This window comes from Lissotriton vulgaris, chromosome 6 (assembly GCF_964263255.1).
Source record: "Lissotriton vulgaris chromosome 6, aLisVul1.2, whole genome shotgun sequence".
Lineage (NCBI taxonomy): Eukaryota > Metazoa > Chordata > Amphibia > Caudata > Salamandridae > Lissotriton > Lissotriton vulgaris.
In genome coordinates this window covers 1,911,963,866-1,911,991,371 of record NC_141694.1, presented here as the reverse complement: position 1 = coordinate 1,911,991,371, position 27,506 = coordinate 1,911,963,866, and the positions used below count along the sequence as shown (strand labels likewise).

At 42.7% G+C, this 27,506-nt stretch overlaps 1 protein-coding gene across 1 annotated transcript in view; it reads right to left on the bottom strand.

The window, feature by feature from the left end:
* Positions 1 to 1,292: 1,292 nt before the first annotated feature.
* The window catches only part of LOC147709896 (uncharacterized), a 130,179-nt gene continuing 103,965 nt past the window's right edge, over positions 1,293 to 27,506 (bottom strand). The window contains exon 3 of the mRNA XM_086928338.1: positions 1,293 to 9,502. Coding sequence (XP_086784464.1) covers positions 6,090 to 8,663 — 2,574 coding nt within the window. The 5' untranslated portion in view covers positions 8,664 to 9,502 and the 3' untranslated portion in view covers positions 1,293 to 6,089. The remainder of the gene's footprint in view (positions 9,503 to 27,506) is intronic.

The following is a 27,506-nucleotide window of genomic DNA, read 5'->3' as shown; positions in this document are numbered from 1 at the left end:
ATGACTTCGCGTTTTGCTCTATTGTGTAAATATGTCTATGACCATATCATAAACTCAAGAATTCTTGCCTGAAGTGTAAAACTGTGTATAAAAGGAGAAGGCTGGTTCTGTAAAAACGAACAGTCTCCTGAGAACTTACGGCCCGTGCTGTCGTACTTCTAGGACACATGTTACTTGGTTGCAACCAATAAAACTTGATCTTTGACTTCACCTAGAAGACTCTTGGTTTCTGTGGTCCGGAACAGGGAGAACTCAGAGGTCTTCGGGTGTGATCCCCTGGCACCACCGGGTTCCTAAAAACCCGGAACCTCAAGGGCGCCCACTGCAGATGCCCCATTTACTCTAGCTGGGAGATATTCAGGGGCTGGTTTCCCATGCCCTCTTGTTATGGATGGTAATTTTAATTATTATGTAAGTGAGTTTATTTTCTTTGTATAACATGCTTTGTTTATCTATTGCATGCTAATAGGTTAGTGTTTGTTTAAGAGTGTCAAGTGTTCCACTGTAAATCTGTATTCTGGAACACTTGACTACATGTCCGTTATTAGACGACATTGGATTAAACATTCCTGTTGTACTGTGCTGCTGTAAAATAAGCTATCATTTTTGTATACTCCTGTTTCGTCTTTACAATTCTGCCTTTTCCCTTCATAGCAACTGGCTGGGCCCTTATTCCAGCGTTGTAAGTGTCATCCTGGGCAACCATGGACCTTGTTGTGGCACAGATCCACTCAGGTAACCCCAAAATATTCAAATGAGCCTTGAGCTCCACTTCCTTCCAGGTAGTCTGTGCAAGGTCAATACCACGCAAACAGTCCACAGGCATGGCAGGGCTCACTGCAAATTTCAGAATACCTGAACCCCCCCACTCAAATGGAACAAGGGCCACTGGATACTGACCCTCTCTGTTGTCAGCCACCACAACCTGGTGGAATGCATTGGGTATCATGTGCTCTGGGGACGTCGGCTGACTCCTTACCATAGTCCTGCTCGCACCTGTGTCCTTCAGAGCCTCTGTCGCACAGATCCTGCTGGTAAAGCAGGTCTGTGTATTATAATGACAAGACATCAGAATGTAGGGACTCTGTCTGTCTACAACATCAGTACCGGTCAGTCCAATCTGAGACTAGCTCATAGTGCCTCACCTGAACTCCTAACCATTCCACAGAAACAACTGATTTCGGCAACCTCGAACATGACACTCTGGTCTCCAAGGGAACCGTGGAAACAGATCTTACCACTTTCGCTGTTCACTCATGCATGCCCATGGTAGACACAAGAAAGACATAAAGTTTGTTTACAATACATTTATTGAAACTATCGTAGTCTAACAGGTAACAAATGTGCTGCGATTATTAGGCAAATTAGGATAAAACAAAGTAACCAGCGTTATACAAAAAGAGGATAAATATCCGACCATAGCAAATTATCTATCCATCTAGATGTATCCTTACTCTTAGAGCGCAGTGTTGGTGTTATTTGTAAGATCTCTGGGATTAGCCGAAGACCCTATAGCACAGTGTTGGTGTTATTTGTAAGATCTCTGGAATTAGCCGAAGACCCTATACTTGGTAGTGTAGTCTGGTGGTCCGCATCAAGAACATAAACTCAGCTTGCACAGGGCTGCATGTCAAGCACTGCAATCATTCCAGCACAGTCCTCACCGCCGGAATACTCCTTTCTGACCACCAAGAAGACAGGTTACATTTTATATAATAATAACTGCTGTGTTGGAAAATGCATCTGTGCAACAATGTTATGTCTAAGCATTAGAAGCTTTGGTTGAATTAATAATGTAAAAGAATACCCTATGTTGTTATGTATTCCGTCTAGCCTTGTATGAAATGTGCAGGCTGTATCCCAAGAAGAGCCACTAAATAACAAGCAACATGTACAGCATATTCCTAGAATAATGTCGCAAAAGCAAATATGTGACATACGACCAAGCATAGCAGAGTTCGCCTAAAATGTGAAAATAAGGGACAACCACAGTGGGTCCAAAAGGGACATCACTACACTTCCATACCTTGCCCATTGACGGTGACCTATGGTAACCCCACTAAACTTCCCAGCATTAACTGAGACAAACTCCTCCCCCAGCACTATACTCACCACCCCTGGAACTTTTCCTCCAGTGGCAGGTTTTTCTCTTTTTGGACACTTGCCTGGGTAGGTTTTCTTCTGGTGGCCGGATTATGAATGGGAATTTTTCTCTTATTGGTTATTTTGGAGGCCTAAAGAGAATTCCTTATTTTTGTCTCCCGCTTCTTCTGTTTGGAACTCTAACCCCTTTTGGGAGTTCCCCTCAGAAGCCTTCTTGGATACTCTCATGCTGGTCCAGATGTCCGCCTCCTCAGCAAGCTTCCTGAGGTCAGAAAGCTTGCTATCAACCTGGTGTTGGCGCAACTCTAGATAACAAATACCAAGCAAGAGCTCCTTAAAAATCAAGTTGTACAGCCCTGAATACTCCTTAAACTTACTGCCCCTCACTCAGTCCTTCAGTGCCTTACAAGTATAATCCAAGAAATCCATCCAGGCTCGTGATGTGAGCGTGAGGCTAGCCTTGAACGATTGCCTATAGTTTTCAGGGCTCAACCCAAACTTACTAAGATGACCTTCATTACAGTGAAGAATGTCTGGTCCCCACTTCTAGTGTCATGAGTGTATCCCTCCCCACTGTGGATATGTACCGCCATAAACTACCACCCCAAGTCTCCTCTGGGACTTAGTGCACTCTTATAGCCGCTTTATATATTTCAAAACACTTAGCTATATCATCCCCTACCACATAGCCGGGCCCCAAGTCTTTGAGAATACGAATTCTAGTTTCACTAGTGGACATTTTGGGATTGCTGTAGGGCTCTTATGTCCAGTTCCTTTAGATTAAGCTCACGGGCAGTTTCTTCTCCTCAAGAGCTGCTTGCATTTTGGTAAGCTCCAGCTTGAGCCTCCTCTATTCCCTCCTGCCTTCCAGCTCCTGAGGACAGGTTCCTGGCAAATGAAATGTTGCTGCCTGCTCTAGGAGCACCAGCTGCGTTAGACCTAATGCTTGCTTCCCTCTCCTCAGCCAGTTCCAAGACATTATCTAGGCACCTCATCCTCCTCCATAATTTCCTGCTTCTCCTCTTCTGAGACCTTAGACCCTGTATCTTGGACCGCTTCCCAGGCTCTCAAAGCCTTCTGCAAATCCACCTTTGGGGTTTAGCCTTTCATAGACACTTGAAACTCCTTGCAAAATTCTTTACGCTGGGCCACAGTATAGGATTCTAACTTGGCCAGTTCAAAGTTAATTACTGCCGGTGCAGGTGCTGCTTCTCCAGAGGTAGACATGGTTTAGCAAAACACTAAAAAGCCAATTGGGGGGGAACTAAAAAATCTCAAATTGTCAGTATAGAGTTGTAGTGAACTATGAGTTACTTTATGGTATTGCACAAACACAAGTCCTATCCTCGCTGCTGATCACCATTGTTAGAAATGGGGCTTCTGCTTGGCTGAGGTACCCTCCATGTGGCAACTGCTATTGCACTTACCTCTCCAGTATCAGTCCCCTATGGGACCTGGTTCACTGCTGTGAATGATCCACATGCATTAGCCTGAAGCATATATACCTATGTCCTGATGATGATCCCTGGAACGTGTTTGTAAGGGATCAAAACTACGTTGATTGTACACACCTTGACACTGTCTTATGTATTATTCAAATAATTGTGCTATGGTGTTTATGTTCATATTAGCTTAGTAAACTGCTTACTCGTCTCCTAGCAGTAAAGAATGGCTGAGCCTCTCTTTCCTCTTTTGTTTAAATTGTAAGTGTTTGTGTTCCAATTGATTTTTTCTTTAATAAAAATATATTAAAGTATTCTTGTCCGGATGGACAAACTCCTATAGATCTCATTGCATTTCTATATTTTTTCCCTTTTTCACATCCTTGTTTTGTGAGGGACCACTGTTTGTATAAAATATACGTACCCAAGGTCCCTGACCAATTCAAATTGGTTTCCCTTGTCTACTCATAACACTTTCTAAAAGTGGCATTTCTAAAATAGTAATGTTGAATCCATCTTTACCAGTAAGAAGCATTTACCATCAATATTTCAAATACATAAAACATGGCACAGCTACTGCTTTCTATACAGGAATTACAGCATCAACGTTTATTAAGGAATTCCTAATGTAAACTTATGAGAGAAGTAGGCCTCACAGTATTGAAAAACTAATTTGGGTGTTTGTCACTACCAGGACATGTATAGATAAAAAGTACATGTCCTAACTTTTACTTACACATCACCCTATGGCCTACCTTAGCAGCAACCTATATGTAGTAACAGGGAAATTCAAGGCTTGGCAAGTAGTTTTAAATGCCAAGTCGGAGTGGCAGTAAACTGCACACACAGGGCCTGCAATAACAGGCCTGAGACAGGTTTGAAAGGCTACTTGTGTGGGAGGCACAATCAGGGTTGCAGGCTTACCAGTAGCATTTAATTTACAGGCACTGGGTATATGATATACCACTTTACAAGGCACTTATAAGTACATTAAATATGCCAATTGTGTATATACCAATGACGATACTCAGATTGTAGTGGTGAATACAAATCAGCCGAGTAGCATTGGAAAACAATTTCATGACTGTACGGCAGCAGTCAGCACCTGGATGAGCAGTAACTGCTTTAAACTGAATTTCAACATAACTGAGGGGAACTGTTCGAAAAGTATCCCTCTATTTGGCCTCCGAGTTGGTGGCCAGAAGAGTTGGGCTATTTAACTAAGCCGATTGATAAAGATAAAAACTTTTGGAGTGATCGTACATAACAAGCTCTGCTTTTCTAGTTAGGTTGACGCTTTAACATCATCCACTTTTCTATTTTTAGAAAGATCGAAACGATCTTAGATTTTATTCCTCCTAACTCCCCAAAAAGTGTAACATCGACCTTTAAATATGGCCAGGCCAGACTACTGCAACAGCCTATATCTGAATTTACAGCAACATCTAACAAAACTGCAGGTGTTGCAAAATACTGCAGCAAGAGTACTCTCACACACCCACATTTACCTGGGGGAGAAATGTTATTTGAAAACTGCATTGGCTACCAGTGAAAAGCAGGACAAATGTTTATGAACTGTGCATTGCTTACAAGACACTACATAACTTGGGATCCTCCTAATTCACTCACATGTTTAGGTGGTATATACCCATTAGGACACTTAGATCTGCCAATTCTAAATCCTTGGTAGTACCCAGGTATAAAAAAGATGACTTGGGGAGGCAGAAGTTTCTTCACAGGAACTATTGTGGCATGGAATGAACTTTCTTTGAATATCCGTACGGTCACAAATGAAGAGCCTTGAAAACCAGGCTCTTCATTATTAGACAACAGCAAGGTCACTAGGAACCTATTAAGCCTAGATCAGGGAGCTAGTGCCAGGACACCTCAGGGTAAATGTGCGCTCTATAAATTCAATGAAGATAGCATTACCATGTTTAGGGGAGAAGCATATGTATTTTAGCACTTGTCATCAGTGGTAAAATGCTCCGAGTCCTAAGACCAACATAAAGAATCAGCAAATAGATGAGGTAAGCAGGAAAAGGTCTGGGGATAGACCACCCTAAGGCTGACAGGTCTAACATATGGTTTCTCCCCATGTGGATTTTTTGATGTCACATTAGATCGCTCTATTACACTCAAGGCAATTGAATGGTTTTTCCCCATGTGGATTTTCTGGTGTTGCAATAGCCCACATTTTGTCTTGAACGCCTTATCACATTCAGTACATTTATATGATGTTAGACTAGTGTGCAGTGTCTTATGTATTATTAGTCAATTCTAGTAAATGCTTTGCCACATTCAGCACATTTATATGGTTTCTACCCGGTGTGGATGTTTTGGTGTTGTGCTAGTTGTTGCCTTCCAAAGTAGGCCTTGTCACATTCTATGAATTCATAAGGTTTTTACCAGTGTGGATTTTCTGGTGTTGCACTCGTTTTTCATTTGAGATAAATTGTCACATTCAGAGCATTCATATAGTTTCTTGTCAGTGTTTAGTTTCTGATGATTCATTAGGCTTTGCTTGGTAACAAATGCTTTTTCTCATTCAGTGCATTCAAATGTTTTCACCCTAGTGTGGGTTTTTTGATGCGCTGTCAACTGCGTCTTTCTAATGAATGCCTTTTCACATTCAGTACATTTAAATGGTTTCTCCCAAGTGTGGATTTTCCAATGTCGCGTTAGGTTAGCCTTTGTACTTAAAACCTTATCACATTCACTGCATTTACACTGTTTCTCCCCAGTGTGGATTTTCTGATGGACTATTAGTTTTTTATTAGTAAAGAATGACTTGTTGCATTTAGTACATTCAAATGGTTTCTCCCCTGTGTGAACTTTCTGATGTTGCATTAGCTCTTTGTTTGTAATAAACACCTTGTCACATTCATTGCATTCATATGGTTTCTTCCGAGTGTGAACTTTATGGTGTTGCATTAGTTCTCCCTTTGTAATGAATGCCTTATCACATTCAGTACATTCATATGGTTTCTCCCCAGTGTGGATTTTCCAATGTCGCTTTAGGTCAACCTTTGTACTTAAAACCTTATCACATTCACTGCATTTACACTGTTTCTCCCCAGTGTGGATTTTCTGATGGACTATTAGGCTTTTATTAGTATAGAATGACTTGTTGCATTCAGTACATTCAAATGGTTTCTCCCCTGTGTGAACTTTCTGATGTTGCATTAGCTCTTTGTTTGTAACAAACGCCTTGTCACATTCATTGCATTCATATGGTTTCTCCCCAGTGTGGACTTTATGGTGTTGCGTTAGTTCTCCCTTTGTAATAAATGCCTTGTCACATTCAGTACATTCATGTGGTTTCTCACCAGTGTGGACTTTGAGGTGTCGCACAAGTCGATCCTTCCTAGCGTAGGCCTTATCGCATTCAGTGCATTCAAATGGTTTCTCTCCAGTGTGGATTTGCTGGTGTTGGGTTAGTTCATTCATTGTAATATAGGCCTTGTCACATTCAGTACATTTATATGGTTTCTCACCAGTGTGGACTTTGTGATGTCGCGTTAGATTTCCCTTTAGTCTGAATGCCTTACCACATTCAGTGCATTCATATGGTTTCTCTGTAGTGTGGAATTTCTGATGAACCGTTAAGGATTCCTTTCTACTAAATGCCTTGCCACATTTAGCACATTCATATGGTTTCTCCCCAGTGTGGATTTTTTGATGTCTCATTAGGCCTGCCTTTAAACTGAATGCTTTATCACATTCACTACATTCATATGTTTTCTCACCAGTGTGGACTTTTTGGTGGATCAATAGCTGTTCCTTTTTAATGAATGCCTTGTCACATTCAGTACATTCATATGGTTTTTCCCCAGTGTGGAGTTTCTGGTGATTCATCAAGTTTTGCTTGCTAATTAATGCCTTGTCACATTCAGTACATTTATATATTTTTTGTCCCGTATGGACATGCTGATGTTGCATTAACAGTCTCTTTGTAACGAACGCCTTATCGCATTCACTACATTCATAGGGTTTCTCCTTGGTGTGAACCATCTGATGGAGTATTAGGTTATGCCTTGTAAAGAATGACTTAATGCATTCAGTACATTTATATGGTTTTACTCCTGTGTGGACTTTCTGGTGGTGCACAAGCCGTACCTTTCTAATAAAAGCCTTATCACATTCAGTACATTCATATGGTTTCTCCCCAGTGTGGATTTTCTGATGTAGCATTAGCTTTGCATTTGTAATAAACGCCTTGTTACATTCAGTACATTTATATGGTTTCACCCCTGCATGGATTTTCTGATGTCGTGTTAACTCTTTCCTTTTAATGAATGCCTTGCCACATTCAATACATTCATATGGTTTCCCCCCAGTGTGGACTTTCTGGTGCCACACAAGTCGATCCTTTTTAGAGTAGGCCTTATCGTATTCAGTACATTCATATGGTTTCTCACCTATGTGGAGTTTTTGAGGTTGCAATAAATGTTCTTTCAGTCTAAATGCCTTGTCAAGTTCTGTGCATTCATATGATTTATTACTAGTGTGGACTTTCTGATGAGATATTAGGTTTCTATTTGTAAAGGAAGACTTATCGCATTCAGTACTTTCATACGGTTTCTCCCCAGTGTGGACGTTCTTATGTTTCATTAGCTCTTCATTTGTAATGAACGCCTTGTCACATTCAGTACATATACATGATTTCTCTCTTAGATGGACTTTCTGATGTTGTATTAACTGTCCCTTTGTAATGAATGCCTTGTCACATTCAATACAATCATGTGGCTTCTCCTCAGTGTGGACTTTCTGGTGCTCCACTAGTGGATCCTTTCTAGAGTAGGCTTTGTTGCATTCTGTACTTTCATATGATTTCTCCTCAATGTGGATGTTCTGATGTTGCATTAGCTCTTCATTTGTAATGAACGCCTTGTCACATTCAGTACATACATATGGTTTCTCTCCTGCATGGACTTTCTGATGTTTAATTAACTGTCCCTTTGTAAAGAATGTATTCTGACATTCAGTGCATTCATGTAGTTTGTCTCCTGTGAGGATTTTCTGATGTTTCATTAGTTTTCCCTTTCTAATGAATACCTTGTCATATTCATTGTTATCTTTTTGTTTCTCTCCAGTGTGGAGTTTCTGATGATTCATTATGTTTCCTTTTTAATGAGAGCCTTGTTGTATTCAGCACATTTATATGGTTTCTCACCAGTCTGGAGTTTTCGATGTTGCATTAAGATTTTCTTTTAAAGTTAATGCTGTGTCACATTCAGTGCATTCCAATGATTTCTCACCGGTGTGGAGCTTCTGATGTCGCCTAAAGCATTTCTTTAGAATGAAACCTTTGGCACAATTAAAACATTGGATGACTTCCGCTCTCTGCGTCCCGCCTGATGTATGTTTTGAAATCCTTTTTTTCAATAAAAAGTTTTCACATAAAAAATATGAATAAGAACTTTCCATTATGAGGATGGTGAATTAAAACCGATATCTCTTGTTCATCACTTCCTTATTAGATTCAATACATTTGCACAATCTTGGTAGCATTCCAATGTGCCAAAGTCAAGCATTTAAAATGTCATGCTTTTATACATTTTCCAGGCATTTAAAATGTCATGCTTTTATAAATTTTTCCAGGAATGCTTTAGTTCATAGTGTGGTCGTGTATCTGTGTATAACACAACATAGTTTAGAGCTCCTTCAAAAGTTAAATGCTTTTAAATTTATTAGGCTCAAATTGCCACTCCAACGTGCAGTATTGGCAGTCAAATAAGATCACATCTCCTGGAAGCACTTCCAACATAGCAACAATTTTAGACCTTGCTTCTGTAGTTTTAGATTCTTTGTGCCCGAAAATTCATTCTTGAGACCTTATTGCTGCCATGGGAAGTTGCATTTACCTTAAACCTTGTAAAAACTGTTGTTACACACAATTTATTTCAAACACTTTAACGTTTGATCCATTTTCTTTCATTTCGTATTTGTTTTACCTGTTGGGGTGACAAAAACACATTTTGAAAGAGTTACAAGTTAATTCCACATATGTTTGAAACTGATATGAAGGCAAAATCAAATATACGCATAAAGGACATAAATGATGAAAGGATGTGTACAATAAAACTGTTTCAGCAGTTGAACTTCTTTATTTAAATTAACTGGTAGAACAAACAGCACTAAATATCAGTTGATCATGAAGGAGAGTGAAAGTCGGTCAGTCCTACATACAACTGCCAAAAAGGACTGAAATTAACACTCTGCTCCCAACAGAACGAAGGCAGAGGGAAAAAGACAGGGGTAGAAGCAATGTAACCACAATAAAACAACTAAAATTTGTATATATAACAATGTGTGGCCACTCTGATCCCATCTCTTCCACTACATGAAGTAGATAGGAGGTTCACATACGTCTCTTACTATTCCATGATACTAATAAAAATTATAAAAGTAATGAAGATTAGAAGGAATGTCGCTCAGTGAATTTGCAAAAACATAAAAGGGTTAAGTCTCAAGTAAAGAGACTATTCCTACCTTCTGCTATTTCATATAAAACAGTACAAGGAAATGAGGGGTGTTCCATAAATTCACCCCAATACATCCCACCCTATTTATTTATGTATGCCCATATGCCGCTTTATGTGCCACATGCAGCACACAGGTAACATAACATAACATGTGTATTTGTAAAGAGCACGTTCACCCAGAGGTCTCTTGGCGCTGAATAACAGATGTTCATTGTTACCCAACTCAATTGTACTCTTTTTATCGACCTCAGATAGATGAAAGGCTGAGTGGACCCGCCGGAATTTGAACCTGTGACCATGAGGTCGAACACAGGCCCCTGCAATTGACGCATTAGTCCACTGAGCCACCAAACCCAAAACCACAGAGATATAGAGGAAAAAAACAGAGCAGTAATTGGGGAAGGAATAATAAACTAATATACAGAAGTAGCTTATTTTTAAAAATACCCTGCAAAGCGCAGGGCAGAACAACAACACAGGGAAACAATTCTCACAAATCAGTGAAGTCACTGACATATTAGAAGGTGCTGTGCATTTTAGAGAGAAAGGAGGAGGACCTATTATCAGACCACTGCCCACAAAGGTTGACTTTCCCCTAGCGTTTCACTGAAACTTAGACTATACCTAAAACTTCTCTTTCCGTATAGTTTATTTATACATCAACAGATAACTGGTTTCATAATAAAGGTTATACTATTGCCTTAGTTAGGAAACTAAATGTATTAAAGTACATAAGAAGCATAGTATTTAAATAATAATACAAACAGATGAGTATAAATGGATTACAGATAGTGAATTATTGGCCCTTCAAGTTGGCCCTGGTGCTGCCCGCTTCTTAAGTGGTCTCACGCTTTACCCTTGCATGCTCTTCACTTTTACCATTTCTCTCAGAGGTTGTATGAATACATTCATTAGATGTTATCCAAAGGATTCACAATTCCTTCCATTAAACATATCCCTAAGATCCCCCAAGGCACTACATATCTCTTCAATTTCAGATGGTGATTTCTGGCACCAATGTTTGCCCAGAGATCTCACACCTTCTCCAGTGTCACTGGCTCTAATGTTTGCTCAGGGATCTCACAACCTAATGTCAGACACATATGGTTTTGCCTAATCACCTTCTACGCTAGCCCCAGTCTCCCACGGTAATCACCGGCTTGCATTTTATTCTTGAGCTCTCAGCGCCCTATCCCTGTTTTTCCCAGTCTCAGGAGTGGCCAAAAAGGAAGGTCCAGAGGACGTGGATCTGGATATTAATTCCTATTGTAATAGAGTAACTATGCTCAAGGCTCTGGACGTTTCCAGCCTCAAATTTGTTAAATGAAGATGGGAGTGTGAGCGTGTGCTTCTCTTTCCCTTGTAGTCAGGTTCAATCAAAAGGAAGATTCCAATTTTGTGACACAAAACAATGATCATCAACACTTTATCATTTCAGTTGTGCAAAAAATTCACTTTTTTCGAGAAATGGAACAGCCGACACGTGTTTCGCCCTTTGGGCGATTGTTAGCCAGGGCTTTCTCAAGGCTAATTGTTGTATTCAGTAGCCATGCGATCACAGGATTCATATATGCATTCATATTTGCTTGAGAGGACGAATATCAACATAAACATGTATTTAAGTCCATATCCTACCTGTGCAGGCGAAAGGGTCCTGAAATAATCCCATTTGCTAGATCGACACTAAACAGGATTACCTCAGGACCCTAACGCCTGTGTCGGCTGTTCCATTTCTTTAACAAAGTGAATGGTTCTTCACAAATTAAATGATAAAGAGGCTGATGCCAATAAAAAACTTGTTTCCACTCAAAATCGTTGATGATCATTGTTTTGTGTCACAAAATTGGAATTATCCTTTTGATGGAACCTGGCTACGAGGGAAAGAAAAACACACACTCACACCCTCACCTTCAGGAGGGGACCATTGCTTCTAAGGTTCCCCCTGAGCTCCACCTGTACTCTCTAGTCTCAAAAAGTCGTCACTGGCTGCAATATCTCTCTACAGTGTCACAAAGTCACCACTTGCTGGAATGTCTCCCTGGGATCCACGCCCCCTCTGATATCACATAGTGGCCACTGGTTTCAGCGTCTATCTGACCTCCTACCTGCCCTCTCAGTATTGCAAAGTGAACATAATCTCTATTGTTCTTCCCAAGCTCCCCTGCACCCTCTGGTCTCTGATAGTCACGACTGGCTTTAATGTTCTCTATGTGCTGTCACTGTTGTGTTCAGACTCATTCAATGAACCCTACTCAAAGTTTATCATATGGGGCCTTTGGTTCTGTTGACCTCCTTGAGCTCCTCATGTCATGTCCAGCACACATAGAAACCAATACCTACAATGCTCCCCTGCCATCAATATTTTATGCCACACAACAAGAGGCTAACATTATGCATTCTCTTCCTCAGCTGCTACTTATAAAAGAACCATAGAGAACATAGGAACAATGTCAAAAAAACTACATCATGCAGTACATTCACCCCTCTTTTCAGTGCTACTCCTCAGACACTTAAGTGTCCTTGCATTTGTGTTGCAAGAACCTACTGTTTTAGCTTGGTTAGAGGCCTGTTTTATTTTTGGTAGTTAATTCTTATTATTGGCTATTCATCATGATGCGTTTAGTTTTGAAGGGTCTTCTTTTGTTTTAACTTTTACAAATAACTTTAATTTTAATTCACATATGGTGGGTCTGAAGGGTTCTAACGCAGGGTGATTTCAGTTAGGATTGTGATATAGGAAAAGTTTCAATTTCCAAAACTTTTCCTTAAAAGCTTGCCATATTTCTTAATTACATGCAAACCATCCCCTAAACAAATCACTCGGATTTGACAAGAGAAGCACATTGTCTGAACAATGCAAAAACTAAGCCAATTGTAACAAAAATGTGATAGCAAACCCGGTTGCAAATTATGTATTTACCTTTTGCAACCCCTATTTTATTTTGCGTACAGACCTATATACTACTAGATCAGTCCAACAAATCACAGGCAGTTGCAAAACAAGCTGCATAATTAATATTTATTAGGCAGATCACAATCTGCTACCCCCTATGATTAACTGCAATTACAGGGATGGTGCCTTCAAGAGACAGCAGACTGCATTCCCTGTGATTATATTTGAAAAAGGCAAAGTTTTTTTTAAGCAGCTCAAGTTCTTTAAAGGAAGTGGGCTGCTTAAAAAAAAGGGTTCCTTTTGGAAACCGTCAGTGAGAGATGGCAGTGATTCTCTAGACTGTTGCCTACTCCCTCCAAAGCTCCCACCCCTGTAACAATGGGGACGGAGACAAAAGGAGACCTGTTAGACTTGCCATCCTTGACATGGTAGTCTCCCAAACCTTTTGGCTTTGCCCTTCCTCTTTTGCGGGATTCATTTTGTTGGCGTTAGGACTCTGTGTTCATTACCACTGCGCTAACGTGAGTGAGCTAACTCTTTGAAACAAGGTAGAATTGGCTTACACCTAATTGGCACATCTAATATAGCTTTATGGCCCGCTGCTGAGGGCTATACTGATTGTTAAAGACCCAGGACCAGAGTTATAGGCCTGAGATGCAGGTGAGGGAGAGAGCCTTGAACAACTAGTATATTGGGCTATTGGAGCATTAAACCCACTAAGGATAGAATGGTATAAATTAAAAAGGGATAAACAAAAACATTGGGAAGGTGGGGCAAAAGGACTAAACCACCCATTACAAGCCCGAGCTCCTTCATTGTCTCCAATGGAACTCTCAAAATTCTAATGTCCTAATTTACCTGCAAGTCCCTTTTAAAATGGTATTGCATGTACCTCGGGCCTGTAAATTAAATGCGACTCATGGGCCAGCAGCACCCCTTGTATCATCCACAAAAGTTGGCCTTTAAAACATGCCTCAAGGCTCCCACTGTAGCCTATATTGCAGTTTTAAACTGCAAACTGCTATTTCGACCTGGCAAAATAAATCTTTTAGAAAAAATGTGTGATACCTGACCTGACTTCTATGATGTTCTTCTCAATTCCGTTTTCTTTATTCGTATTTACTCCTGACAAAGGGTGTGGCACCCTAAATGCATTGGGTCACACGTCAAAAATGTTAATTATCAGTTTTTTGTATTGCAATGGCATCAATAATAATCTGCAAGCTTGGAGCAACATTTGTATCAGAAGTCTAAATTCAACATGTTTTGAAAAAATTGTGCACAACAGTGCAAGAATTATGACTAATTTAACTTGAAGATTTTGTATATCGACAAAAAGAAAATAATAATGATTATCATTGAAGACCTCTGGCATAAAGTTGAGCGTTTTGGTTTTCGTTCACCTGAGGTGAACTAACTTGTTGTAAAATAAATCTTTTGCCGGGACTAAACTTTTGGCGTTAATAAAAATAAGCCTCTAGGGGCTTATAGGGCAGGGTGCATTGTATTTAAAAAGGAAGAGATGTAAGTTAAAGTCATTTTTAACTGTTGTAAGGGCTATTGCTCCAATTGAAAACACAGGGTTACCTTATTACATTTAATAAGCGCTAACTTTGGATTGGGATGCAGACAGAGATCTGCTGTTTAAATTAAAAATAATAGTAATTGAAAATCCTCTTCAATGATTAAGGTGTATTTTAAGTCATAATTCTAAAAATACCACTTTTAGAAAGCTTGCTAGTTTGCCTAATCATTTGTGCCTTTTAACAGCATCCTGTATCAAGGACCAGGAATAGCTCTGCTGTTGTGGTTTGTGTATTGAATCATGTCAGACAGAGACACAAAAGGAGCCTAGTTGTTAATAGGATGGGCCAAACTGTCAGGGTGGCTCGGGGGAGCTGTGTTTCACCCCTCTTCAAAGAATCTTCCTACAGCACTCACAAAGGACACTCACACCAGCTATTTGTTACCCCAGACCTCTTAGAGCATTGACAGGGAAAGGGAAGACATTTCCAGACCTGGTTGTGGGGTAGGATATTGTGGAGGGGGGAGGGGGCGAGGGGACAACACTAAGGCTGGTGCCAGGTATAAATATTGGACTTCTTGAGCCATACTTCAATACACTCCTGGACCTGCTGAGATTACAGAAGAAGGACTGGCTTGTCCCCCAGAAAACTGTCCTTCTGTTGAGGCCTACCTTGCTCTCCGAGAATAAAGTCTGGACCTGCTCCCTTCATCCCAGGCTAACCTGAGTGACTCCAAGGGTGAGTTGGCTGACCTCCTGGAACCCAAAAAGCTCCAAAGGCCTCATTGTAAATGCCCAGCTGACCTGTTGCAGCTGGACCCTCAACTAGAACTGCCTGAGCCCTGCTAGATGGAGTCCCAAGAAGCGTCTGCCCAGGTCCTGGATCCATGGCTACCATCAGAGTGCACTCCTCTTCAAAGAACAGAAATAATGAAGTTTTGATCAATTTATTAATTTATTTATCTAAATTGGTTTGGGATTTTTCTTGTGGTTTACTTTATTACTGTCAGTGTGCTGCATAAATATTTTACAATGCCTCTAAGTTAAGCTCGACAGCTTTGTGCCAAGCTACCTGAGAGTTAAGCACAGGTTAATTTGGTGACATGTTTGGTTCACCCTGACAAGGATTGTGATTGAGTGGGGCTTTCACCCCCCTCAACATATAACCCAGTTTCTTACAACACAACTTTCCCTTTGCAAATCAGTTACCAGTGGAAGAACCAGCCAAAATCATGGGGACTATCCACTCCGGGGCTCCACCGGACCACTTCCCCCCACCACGTCTACAATATGGGTGCCTCCCCAATCAGGAAAGTACTCACTGCATCCTGAGCATCTCCATCACCACTGCCACGTTCCCCCAAGGCAGGAAACATGCAGCAGTAAACACAGACAAAGAAGCCTTCAGCAGACCCCAACAGATAGCAAACTACAACTTTTTCTCAATACGACTCTACCAGGCAAGGTCCTGGAGTAAGACATTGGCAAGCAACTCGCACTCTATCTCAATACACACCCACTAGCTCCTACACACCACATTATCCGGTTTCCAGCCCAATTAGAGAACAGAGAACGCCCTCATCGCAACAGGCTACATCAGAATGATCCTGAACTGAGGCGAAACAGCGACTCTCATTCTACTTGACTTCTCAGCCGCCTTTGATGCGGTCTCTCAGTTCACCCTGATCAGAAGACTACATGAAATAGTCCTTCAAGTACATACCCTCAACTGGACCTGCTCCTTCCTTACAGGAAGAACAAAAAAGACAGCATGCCACCATATACAGTGGAAGCCAAGAACCTCATCTGTGGAGTCCCCCATGGATCATCTCCAGTCTAACCTTATTTAACATCTACATGACCCCACTGGTCAACGTCATCAGATTGCATGCCATCAACAACCTTTCCAACATAGACAACACCCAACTTATGTGGTCCATGTAGGACAAGAACCCGAGAGAAATTTTTTTTTACCCCTGCATGAACACAGTAGCCACCAGGATGAGATACAACTGCCTCAAGCTCAACTCAGAGAAAAATTAAGTGGTGCTCTTTGGAAAGAGAATCTCTGCTTGGGACTCCAGCTGGTGGCTGGAAGACCTCAGTTCTACCCTACATCCAAAGATAATTTTAGGAACTTAAGAATAATTTTAGACAACAAACCTGACATGATAGTCCAAGTAAATATAGTGACTCCACCGGTTTCCACATACTGAGGATGCTGCAAACATCTTTAAGTGGCTACCAGAGAATACTACAAACAAACAGTCACACAGGCCCTGATAACCAGCAGACTTGACCACATCAACACACTCCACGTATGAATCACGGAAAAGATCACAAACAGGCTCCAAAGCATCCAAACTACAGAAGCAAGACTAATCCTAAACATACTTCACCACTCCCACATCTCAAGGAATTACAATGGCTACCTAGACACAAATGCGCTTAGTGCAAACTCCTCACACACACATACAAAACACTACACAACATAGGCCCCATCAAGCTCAGCAGCCACGTACATCTCCACCAACCTCCCAGCTGCCTCTGCTCTATCGAACCTTCCCTTGCAGTCAATCAATCAATCAATCAATAGGGATTTATAGCACGCAACTTATCACCAGTGAGGGTCTCTAGGCACTGGGGAGGTGGTTTTTCACTGCTCCGGGCTATTTGTTAAACAGCTAGGGCATTAGACTTCTGAATTCTAATAGGGCTGTCGCCGATCAGAGGTTCAAGGAAAAGTAATTCCAGAGTTTGGGTGGGAGAAGGAGCAGCCGTAGTCTCTGTGGATGGGGGTGGGGGGGCGAGGAGCAGGGAGGAGGAGCGGAGAAGTCTGGTAGAAGTATACTCTCTGGTTGAGGTAAGCTGGGCCCTTATTGTGGAGGGCTTTGTAGGTGTGGGTTAGGAGTTTGAAGAGGCAGTATTTGGTGATGGGGAGCCAGTGTAGAGCTCTGAGGTGGGGGGACATGTGGGGTTGTCTTGGAAGGTCGAGAACGAGTCTTACTGCAGCATTCTGTATAGTTTGGAGCTTGTTTTGGACATAGGGCATTGTCATAGTCCAGGCAGCTGGTGACAAGGGTCTGGGTGATGTGCTCCAGGTGTCTGCGGGGAGTTATTTGAAGATTTTCTTCAACATCCAGAGGATGTAGAAGCCTACTGAGGTGGCGGTGTTCCCCTGTCTTTTCATGGAAAAGTTGATGTCGAGAATAATGCCTGGGTTTTTCACATTCTATGTGGGTTCGGGAGGTGGGACTACTTCAGTGGGCCAGGAGGTGTGATCCCAGGGGGAGGCAGAGCTCCCAAAGATGAGTACTTCAGTTTTATATGTTTTCAGTTTCAGGCATTTGTTCTGCATCCAGCTGACTACATTTGGCATACACCTCTGGAAGTTGACTTGATGATGGCAGGGTCCGAGGAGAGGGATGGGATAAGTTGGGTATTGTCCGCATAGAATATGATGTTCATGTTGTGGGATTTGACCAAGGTGACTCGGTGGGCCATGTAAGTGTTGAACAGGGTGGAGCAGAGGGAGGAACCTTGGGGGATTCCGCAGATCATGTTTTTGGGAGCAGAGGCGAGGGTGGGAGATGGATGATTTGGGTTCTTCAAGGGAAAAAGGAGGTGATCCATTTGAGGGCCTCTCCTTGGATGCTCATCTGGTGGAGGCCAAGGATGAGGGTGTGGTGAGATACGCTGTCAAAGGCCACATAGATGTCTAGGAGGATGAAGTCAGTAGTTTCACTCTTGTCCATGAGGGTGTAGTGTAGTTCCTATATTCCCAATAGGCTCTGCGCATTGGAATAACATAAACGGTAGTTTAGACGTAGAATTGAGGTCATCTAGGTCTCTACTGACTATGTTAGACTTAATTGTGTGTGCCAGCTAGCTCAGAGGTCACTAGAAACTTTCTCGAATGAAAAGGGAGGAGTTAACTTCCCTGATTTAGACAAGAAGGGATTAGCTTCTGACATCCATGTAACATGACAACATTGTTCTCCCAGAAAAAGGAGTATATCTCCAGAGTCGTGTGAAAACAATAGCTAGCTATTTCACTCAGTCAATCGTGCATGCTTAGTTTCACCAGAGTGCAGAGAAATAGAGAGACGGGCGTTTTCAATAAAAGGTGTTATTTATTGAGCAGTCTTCTTTCTCATGCAAGAGAAATGAATTGCCACAATTGCAATATTTATTACAGACTAAAGTGCGTACAGTAAAAGGAGTATTATGAAATAATACTGTAAAAGCATTGATATGGTTTCTGAGCCATATGATACTTTAAAATGTATAAACTATATACAGTTATATACAATGATAAAAGTTGACTAAACGTACTCAACTGATGTTTCTAAATACGCCTACCCCGGTGTACCTGACCTAAGCCTATACGTGGGAAGGAGTAAGGGAGTTTTAAGTCAAGTTCGTTTTTGTCAAGAATCTGAATCAAGAATTCTCTAAGGATCTAATCAGCTCCGTACCTTGGTTTTAGAATGAAGGAGGTCTTGTATCTCGTTCTCAGGACTCGATCTCCCAGTAACCCGCTAGGGTGACTGGAAACACTGGAGCTGGATTTTCTCGGCAGGAGAAAAAGACAGGGTCTTTCTCAGTGCGTCAATTGGGAGGGACGTCTTCCTTCGGCACTCGCATCAGCTGGGCCCTGGATAAGTAGATAGCCTCTCAGCTCCAAACCACCTAGTGTTGCTCAAGGCAAGTGTTGGTATATTTATACCTGGAAGGTGCCGTGTTTGACGTAAGGTTGGACATAAGACGTCACTAAGAACTGTCACTAAGAACTGGCAGTTCTTTCAGGACTCTCAGGAGTTCTAGGACAAATCAAAACAGAAGCAGGGGGATTCCCGGGCTGCTGGAGGTTTGGTTTGTTTAAAGAACGCGTTGTACTTTCTAGGAGTCTAGGGAAGTAGCCTTTCCGTATTTGGACTGCATGGGCTATGACTAAATATGGATATGATTCTTATGCCTTTATAAGGACATGGTTTATTATAACCATATAAGGGCATGAATCAGGAATATTTAATTAGGGTCCTAGATACATTCACAACACCCACTCCCCGTATAATGTCCATCATTACTAAATACTTAGCAATATATAAACATATAAGTATGCATGTGCTTTCCTGCCCACCCCAAAATACATAAAATGCATTTGAAATGGTATAGATACACGAAAATTAGTATTATACTGTACGCTTTCAAGCAGTGGTATCATTCAGATAAAATATTTTTTCAAAGCTTTATAATTTTCACTGAATGAATCACGAAATTTATATTTATGAAATGGCTCTTAATACAGAAGAGAAGGTCGAGACCATTTCATCACATATTTAAACAAGATTGTACATCTGCTAGAGGCGGATTCAAAATATTGTCTCTAGAGTCTCTAAAAATAGAAGCTCTGTTCTCTAAGAATAGTTCTACTTTAAGCAGAGTACCATGTGCCCAAAAAAGTAAATATTTAGGAAGTTGGGAAAAAATAATTTGGCTCTCGGGAAGGGAGAAAAAAAATGGTTCTAATGTTTTTTAGAGTTCTGTTTATCCAAACTGAAGGCCGAATTCAGAGTTCAGGGAACGCTGTGTGCTCGCTGTTTCAAAAATTATTCTTGTTGTTAGGAGAGAACATTACTTCAGATAGGCCGCCAAAACATTCATCTACAACAGTAGGTGAAAGTTGGGCCAACTCAGAAAAGGTGGAAATAGTGCATATGTGCGATGCATTGCTATCATCGATGTCAGGATCAGCAATGTTCATAGAAGGTTGTACCTGTGCGGTGCCGCTTTCATCTCGTACTTCACCGCCACCTAATCGTAATGGTGAAGTCTCAACGAATGCCGTCATCAGAATAGGTAGCCGCTGGGGACAACACGTTGCATGAGTCGTTACCGGACAAAGCAAAGCATCAATATCCATTGGTACTGCTGATGGTAGTGTAAGACAGACGTCCAACACGCATTCTTCTCCGCATAGCAGACATCGAAGCACAGGTAAGATGCAATTTTGCCAAATTGGTCTGAATGAAAGAAACCAGGTAGTATTCAGATCTCTTAGCCGGGCCAATCCGAGGCCTTTACTGATACGTTCTCGGTATTGTATTGCTAGGATCGTTTCTTCCATCGTAGACAGAGTTTTGTCTGTGACTTGGCTTGCCATATCGGAGCAGAAGGAACAAAAATAAAATTCCTGCTACGAGTCCCAAAATAAGAGGCAGGCCGCCGAATAGGAAATGCACAAAATTCGGGAAGATGCCAAGAACTGCTTCGAAGGGTGTTAGTAGTCCCGAAAAAGTTGTCTTAAATACATGTGTGATGCCACTGGTATCTGACATGTTTAAGATTTGGCTTAACATTTCTACGATATACACAGGCAATTTGTCGATAATAGGGTATGTATCTCTGCCGCTGTCCTTGCAACTTGCAGGTCATACGTCTCTTTGGACGAGGTTAAAGGCACAGTTGTTTGTATCAATTATCTTTATTTAGATATAGCACATATATCTTTAAAAGAAGGGTACAAAATTCACATTGTGTATCAATAAATAAGATTAAAAAATCAGAGAAGAATAAAAAGATGGTCAGTTAACAGTCATTATAAAAACAGAAATTGTCTTCTCTTAAGCCTCTTTAAATAAAATAGAATAGCTTGAAGCATGATGTACGGGGAAAAAAGTCATCTCTTCCACCCTTTTATGTTATACTCGGCATCGATGATATCCAGCTTTTAGGAAGCAACCGACATTCCTGAGGCTACAGATCGTTTATTTTAACCTCCCTAAGAGTTGGAAAGTGGGAGGGACACTTTAACAGGGCCTCTTTTGATTGAAATTACGGTATGCTTGCAGAATGAAGTTTATAAGTCTTATGTTTAGGGATGTATTTTCCGGATTCAAAGCTACCATGATAGCTTGCCTGCAAGTCCTGGCACCCAGCCTATTCCATTCTGGTTTAAGTCTCCACCTGCGTTCTGAATTAAAAGCTGGGCAGAGGCAGATCACATGCGACAGTTTCAGCTGTTTTGCCATACCTTCTACAAGTTAAATCTTTTGCGGTGCGTCCCCAGGAGGGTAAATCTTTCAGGAATCGCCAATCGCCCATTCTAATGGCGATAAGGCTGCGTTTTAGGTGGAGTGAATATGTAAATGTAAATGTAAATGTAAATGTAGTTCATTTATATAGCGCTGTATCACCGACCGGTTTCTAAGCGCTTGCTTAGGGAACCCGTCCTGGTATTCCCCTGTTAGATAACCCATTACTGGGCATCCCGTAGGTGAAAGCCAGGCATCCCGCTGCGCGGGGCCGTCGTGGAGATTAAGCAAGCTATTGCCCAGAGTTGCAGAGTGGGACTACATGATTGGAATAGGCACCGAGGCAAGAATTGTCAGGTCCGGGGAAATTTGAGCCCAAGACCCGCCGAGGTGGGGAATTGAACCCTGGACCGGGCCAGACCTCTGCATCAGGGTCTGCCGCTCCAACCACTTGAGCCACACTTCAGGCCAGATAGGAGGCGGGGGCTAGCCTTCTATAAGAGTTTACAAGAGCCCAGGCGTGACTGCGTTTCAGAGAGTGCTTTGTCGGCGTTACTTGATCTCATTCTCACACCCTTTTTGATCCCTATTTTGAATGCTGTCTGACTAGGATTCAGGGCCCACAAATCACTTGCTGACATTTGCTGAATGGCGTCTTTAAAGAGACGGCCGTATGTTCCACCTGGGGTTTTCAGGGTAATTTCTAGCCAGACTAGGGATTCTAATGTATTGGGGTCCGCTTGTCTTAGTTTGTGACAGAGATTAAGATATGCCCCAATGTTGAAGGCATCGTAGTTTATCAGCCCCAACTCCAGTCTTATCTGTGCAGCAGATGCAGATTTTGGCAGCTGTAGAACCTTTTTTATAAATTTTGGTTGTGTGCTGGTTCAAGGCTGGATTCATTTTCCCCCCAAATGACTCTATGCCATACGATAGAGTTGGGCCAATTTTTGCTCTCATCACCTCCAAAAGAGGCAATAGAGTTGGGCCTCAGAGATTTTTTGCAAGCTTGCCTAGTGATACCGCAAGGGTTATTGCTTTGACTGCGATCTCGTTACGCTGCTTTCTAAAATTGTATTTAGAATCCAGGTGGACGCCTAGATATTTATACGACTGGCCTGTTACGAGGCTTATGTTGTTGAATGACCAAGCACCACCTGTGTGTCGTTTCTTACCAAAAGGAACGACTTGCGTTTTTTTAAGTTGACCTCTAATTGGTTAATAGTCGTATAGTCATGCAGTTTATCAAGGAGCCTTTGTAGGCCAACCCTAGTGAGGCTAAAAAGGACAAGGTCATCGGTGTACAAAAGGTTGCTTAGACCCAAGCCACCGACTTTTGGAGAATGGCTGTTGGTATCATCCAGGGTCGCCGACAGATCTGCTATAAACAGGTTAAAGAGAAGGGGGGCCAGCACACATCCCTGCTTCACACCTCTGGTTGTCATTATTTTCCGCGAGCGATGTGTGCCGGACCCTAGCTTCACCCGAACCTATGTACACGAGTGGAGTTGGATAATTGCCTGTAATAGCTTCTCTGGAATCCCCCACTTCCTTTCCTTAATTTTACCCATAGAGTCTCCCTAGGGACTCTATCAAATGCTGCTTTGAAGTCGACGAAGAAACAAAACACTAACCTAGATGTTAGTAAGGCCTTGTCGACTATAGTTAGTGTTCCGGACCAGAAGGCAATGTCAGATTTAAACAGGCTTTGTGGCAGCCATTTGGGCCCGGAGCCCCATCAGATCTTGCTTTTGTCATTGCTGTGGCTACTCTTTCTTGTGTCACCTCAAGGTCCATGTTGGCGGGGTGTAAGCAGTCGGCGGGTAGACTCCATGTGGTGGCAGGCCCATGGCTAATCTCATTTAAAGAGCTGCTTCCTTTGGGATCTGGGTATTCTGGAGACTTGAAGTGGTCAGATAGGTATCTTACCCAGTCTGATTCTTGGATGTTTGCAGATCCAAAGCTCGATATATACTAGGATTGGTGTGGTTAATAAGAGCCCAAAAGTTTCTAGAGTTTTTTTGCTTACTCTCCCACACCAGTTTGCACCAAAATTAGTTTTCGTGAGACCGTTTATCTTTTTTGATCGCCAGCTTGAAGGATCTTTGAGTGGTTTGATAGTGAATTGTACGTTCACTATTCTCCGGAGATTTAGCCAGTGCCCGCAGGGCTGCGTTTCTGGCTTTCTTGAGTGACTTGGTCTGCTGTGAGATTGTAAAATGACGCGTCTGAGTTACCCTTTCGACCTGATGCTATGCTGGAAAAAGGTGAGTCAGGTGGGAACAGGGCATTGTCCAGGTTACAGTCGGGATTACCTCTTGCTCGGTTCCTATTCTTATGATGTCCGCACTTGCTTGGAGGATATTCGGGCTAATTTCTTCGGTCCACTTAATGCGCTTTAGGTTTTCCGTGTGTATTCCCCGGAATGCTGATGGTGCAGTTTTGTGTTTCACAGGGTTTATATTAAAGGAAATAACCTGAGGCCTGTGGTCGCTTTCGGTTCTTGGATGAATTCGGAAGTTGGTTAAACAGTGGAGCAGGGCGGCATTGCAGATGGTATAATCCAAATAGGATTGCTTGGTACCGTTTGTCCAGGACCAGTTTGGCGGGGTGCCACCTACTGTTCTGCCGTTGATGACAAGGTAACCTGCACTGTAAAATTTCATCACACAGAGCTCGCCCAGTCCACTTTGAGTTTGGATGGGTGGTTTGGTTTGTGTTATAGCCTCGGTGATTGGAAGTAGGAAGGGCCCATCAGTGTCTGCTACGTTCCCTTGGAATAAGTAGGTATTAAAATCCCCCGTAACAATACAGTTTGAGTTCCGGTGTTCCGCGGCTATATCGTTCATGATTTCCGTTAGGCGTATCAGATGCTCGTTTTTTGTACGAGTGCTGGGGTTGATGTATACATTTAAAAGGAGCAGTGGACGATGTTTCTGCCAAGCAATGATTTTAACCCCAAGTAGCCAATCTTCGTCAATGGGCAGTCGTGGGATTGGACCTTTTAGGGTGTTTGATATGTATATTGACAGGCTGCCTTTGGGGTGACCAAAGCGGCTGTCCCTAAGTGCTGGATTCCATAACTCGGTGAACCCGATGACTGGACACCCTTGTGTGGCCCAAGTTTCCTGCAGGGCTATTACTGAATGTTCACACAGGAAAGAAAAGGTATCAGGGTCCTTAATTTTTTGCTGGAGGCCGCTTATATTCCCGGAACATAATGCGATGGTAGAGTCCGCTTGTGTATTTAATGCTGCTTCTGGGGGAGGTGGCGTTGCCGAGCGTTTGAGGCCAAGGACGACTGCCTCTGGTTCGGGTGGTCATTCTGAGCTTTTGGTCGATAAAATGGCTGGAAGCCAATCCCATCCTTGGCTGGTGTCGAAGTTAGTGACCACTGTGGGAAGGATATTATGATCTTCCTTGGGCCCCAACGCGTTTTTTAAGATTGAATATGTTTTCTGGTGGTCTTTCAATCTTATGGTTCCAGTTTTTTGCGGTGGTGTTGGCTGGTTTAGTAGGGCGGTGGGGTAGCCTGGGGTGTAATATGGGTACGCTCGGATGCCCCATTCCCTTAATGTGGCTTTGTGGTCCAAGAACGTGCCTGCCCAGGTGGCTGATTTAAATGTCACTAGCGTTAACTCTGACGGTTGGGTTCCTCTTGGTGGGAGAAATTCAATAGATTCAATGTCATCTGATATTAGACCAGGGAATCCGGGGATACCATTTGCCAGTTTTATAATGTTCGATCTGTTAAGAATGTCTTGGCGGCCCTTTGATTTGTATTCGGGTGCCAGTAGAATGTGGGAATATGATGAGCCATTTGAGGGCTCAGTGTGTTTTTGACTTGTAGCCATCTTATTGGGTTTAATAGTTGACGGACCTTCATCCAGTTCTTGCTCCTGTTGCGTTGAACGATGGCGGGCCTTCCAAGTGGGCCGACGCTTTGTAGGCGAAGCTGTTTTCTGATTGTAAATTGTTTTCATCAATTTCAATCCTGTCGTTGTGCTGTCTGTCTTTGAGGAGAATGGGGCATGCACAAGTTTTAATTTCGCCAGGGTCTCTGTGAGTCCTGGTGTACTTAATTCATCGGTTTTCGTGATTGTCTTTTCTACCACAGGGCCAGGCTATTTTTTTGCAGTTCGCACTTTTGGTTCTCTTGCCTCATGTAGGCTCACCGCGGTTAGTTGAGTGACTGTTGCAGGTAAATCTCCTTCTGATTTGGACACTCCAGGTTTTCCTGAAGGTGAGAGTGCATTTGTTTCACTGGGAGCCTGTTTGTTGGATGCCATTGCAAAGAGGGGGTAGTATTCCGGGTGGGCAGCAGTTGTTTTTGCCCTTGCTTTGTTTCTCTGTTTACGCTGGCGCTTACGTTCTCTTTTGCTAAGTTGGGGTTCAAACGCTGGCAACTCTTCCAAAGTAGGAGGAGCCGGGGTCGTTGGACCTGTCGGTGGGTGATCAGTGTTCATAGTACACCTACACGAAGTCCCAGCGTTTCCCAATGCTGCTTCAGCCAGGTCTGATTGTGGGTGGCTGGATTTTGACTGTTCGCTCATCCAATTTGAGCCGAGGACTGTTCCCTCGTTTGGCTTGGTGCCTTTGTTTGTTACGGGCTGCAAGTTAGCTGGATCTTGGGTCGTGTCTGATGGGTTTTTTGATAACGGACAGGGAGTTATACTTGGGTTACCGCCTTTCAGCATCCTAACTTCCTTTATAACACTAGTTAGGAAGTCAGGAAGCGAAGAGTGTGAATCAATAATTGGAGAACAGCAGCATACCGACTGTATGAGCTTTGTCGAGGCTTGTGCTCCAAGTATTACGTTGTTCAGTTTATCAAGTTTGTTGTCAATCCCTGACGTGAATACTGCCAGAGTGTTTAGGAGATCGACCTGCGCGTCCAGTTTGTCCGAGTGGTAGTTTAATGCAATGACGGTTTGTTGGAATGTTTGGAGGAGTTGAGGCCAGACGCTGATAGCTATGGGGTCTTCTTGGATGGTGTTAGGGGTGGTGTTTGACGTGACCTTGGTAGGGTTTTCAGTGTTTTTAAAAAAGAATGACAGGTCCGCCAAGAGCTGGTCACTTGGGTCGGCTTTATTGAGCGACTTTTGTGGCGATGGCGTTGTTGCTGCTGGTGGCGAAAATGCAATATGCATTGGGCTTGACGCAGTCAATATGTCCTTAGGTGTGCTTATTGTTGGAGGTGAGTGGGATGTTTGGAGAGGGTTATTACTCGAATGGGTACTTTGAACATGGATTTGGGCGAGAGTTTGCTGTTGATGTGGAGCCGTTGAGGCTTCTTTTGAAACGGCTGGGTCTTGACCAGAAGGTTTTGCCAGTGATTCCGATTTCCGGTTTTGTGCTGTGGAGGGGCTCGGCGCATCCCGTAAACTCATTGGGGATGCTTCCAGGGGGCAAACTCCTTGGATGTCCGCTGCAGTGGGGCGTGATTGCTGACTGGATTCCTGAGTTGGTTGCGGCTCTGGTTGGTTGTTAGTAGTGAGCGATACAAGGCTTGCGCCCCCCAGATCTTCCGGCGTGGGTTTGTTCAGTGCTGATCCGAAGATGAATACCTCCGCAGGATGGACTATCCTTTTGGGTTCAATTTGCCAATGTTGTGGGGATAGTGGTTGTTGAAGAAGTGTATTGTTTTGGGCTGCCTAGGCGAGGCTCCACACCTGGTTGTCTCCTGAGTCTGGGACTGCCAGAGATTATTAGACGATGTTGGAGTTTTTTTTAAGTAGTCCAACAAATTCGAAGGTTTCCTGTCAGGTGGCTTTTCCATGATCATGCTTTTTTGGCTAGGATTGCCAAAGCCTTTTGATGGAGATCCTTCCGCTGTTAAAATTTTGTTGCTAGCCCGGGTGGACTTGTGGGTGCCCGGGCTATACAAATGGGGTTCCTTGGCCGAAACCAGTTGCTTTGTTTTCCTCCGTTTGGGTGCCAATAATGCCTTTCTTACTCTCCCGGATCTCATGACTTTTAACTGCTAACAGGAACCGGTGCTGCAGAAGTAGCTGGAAT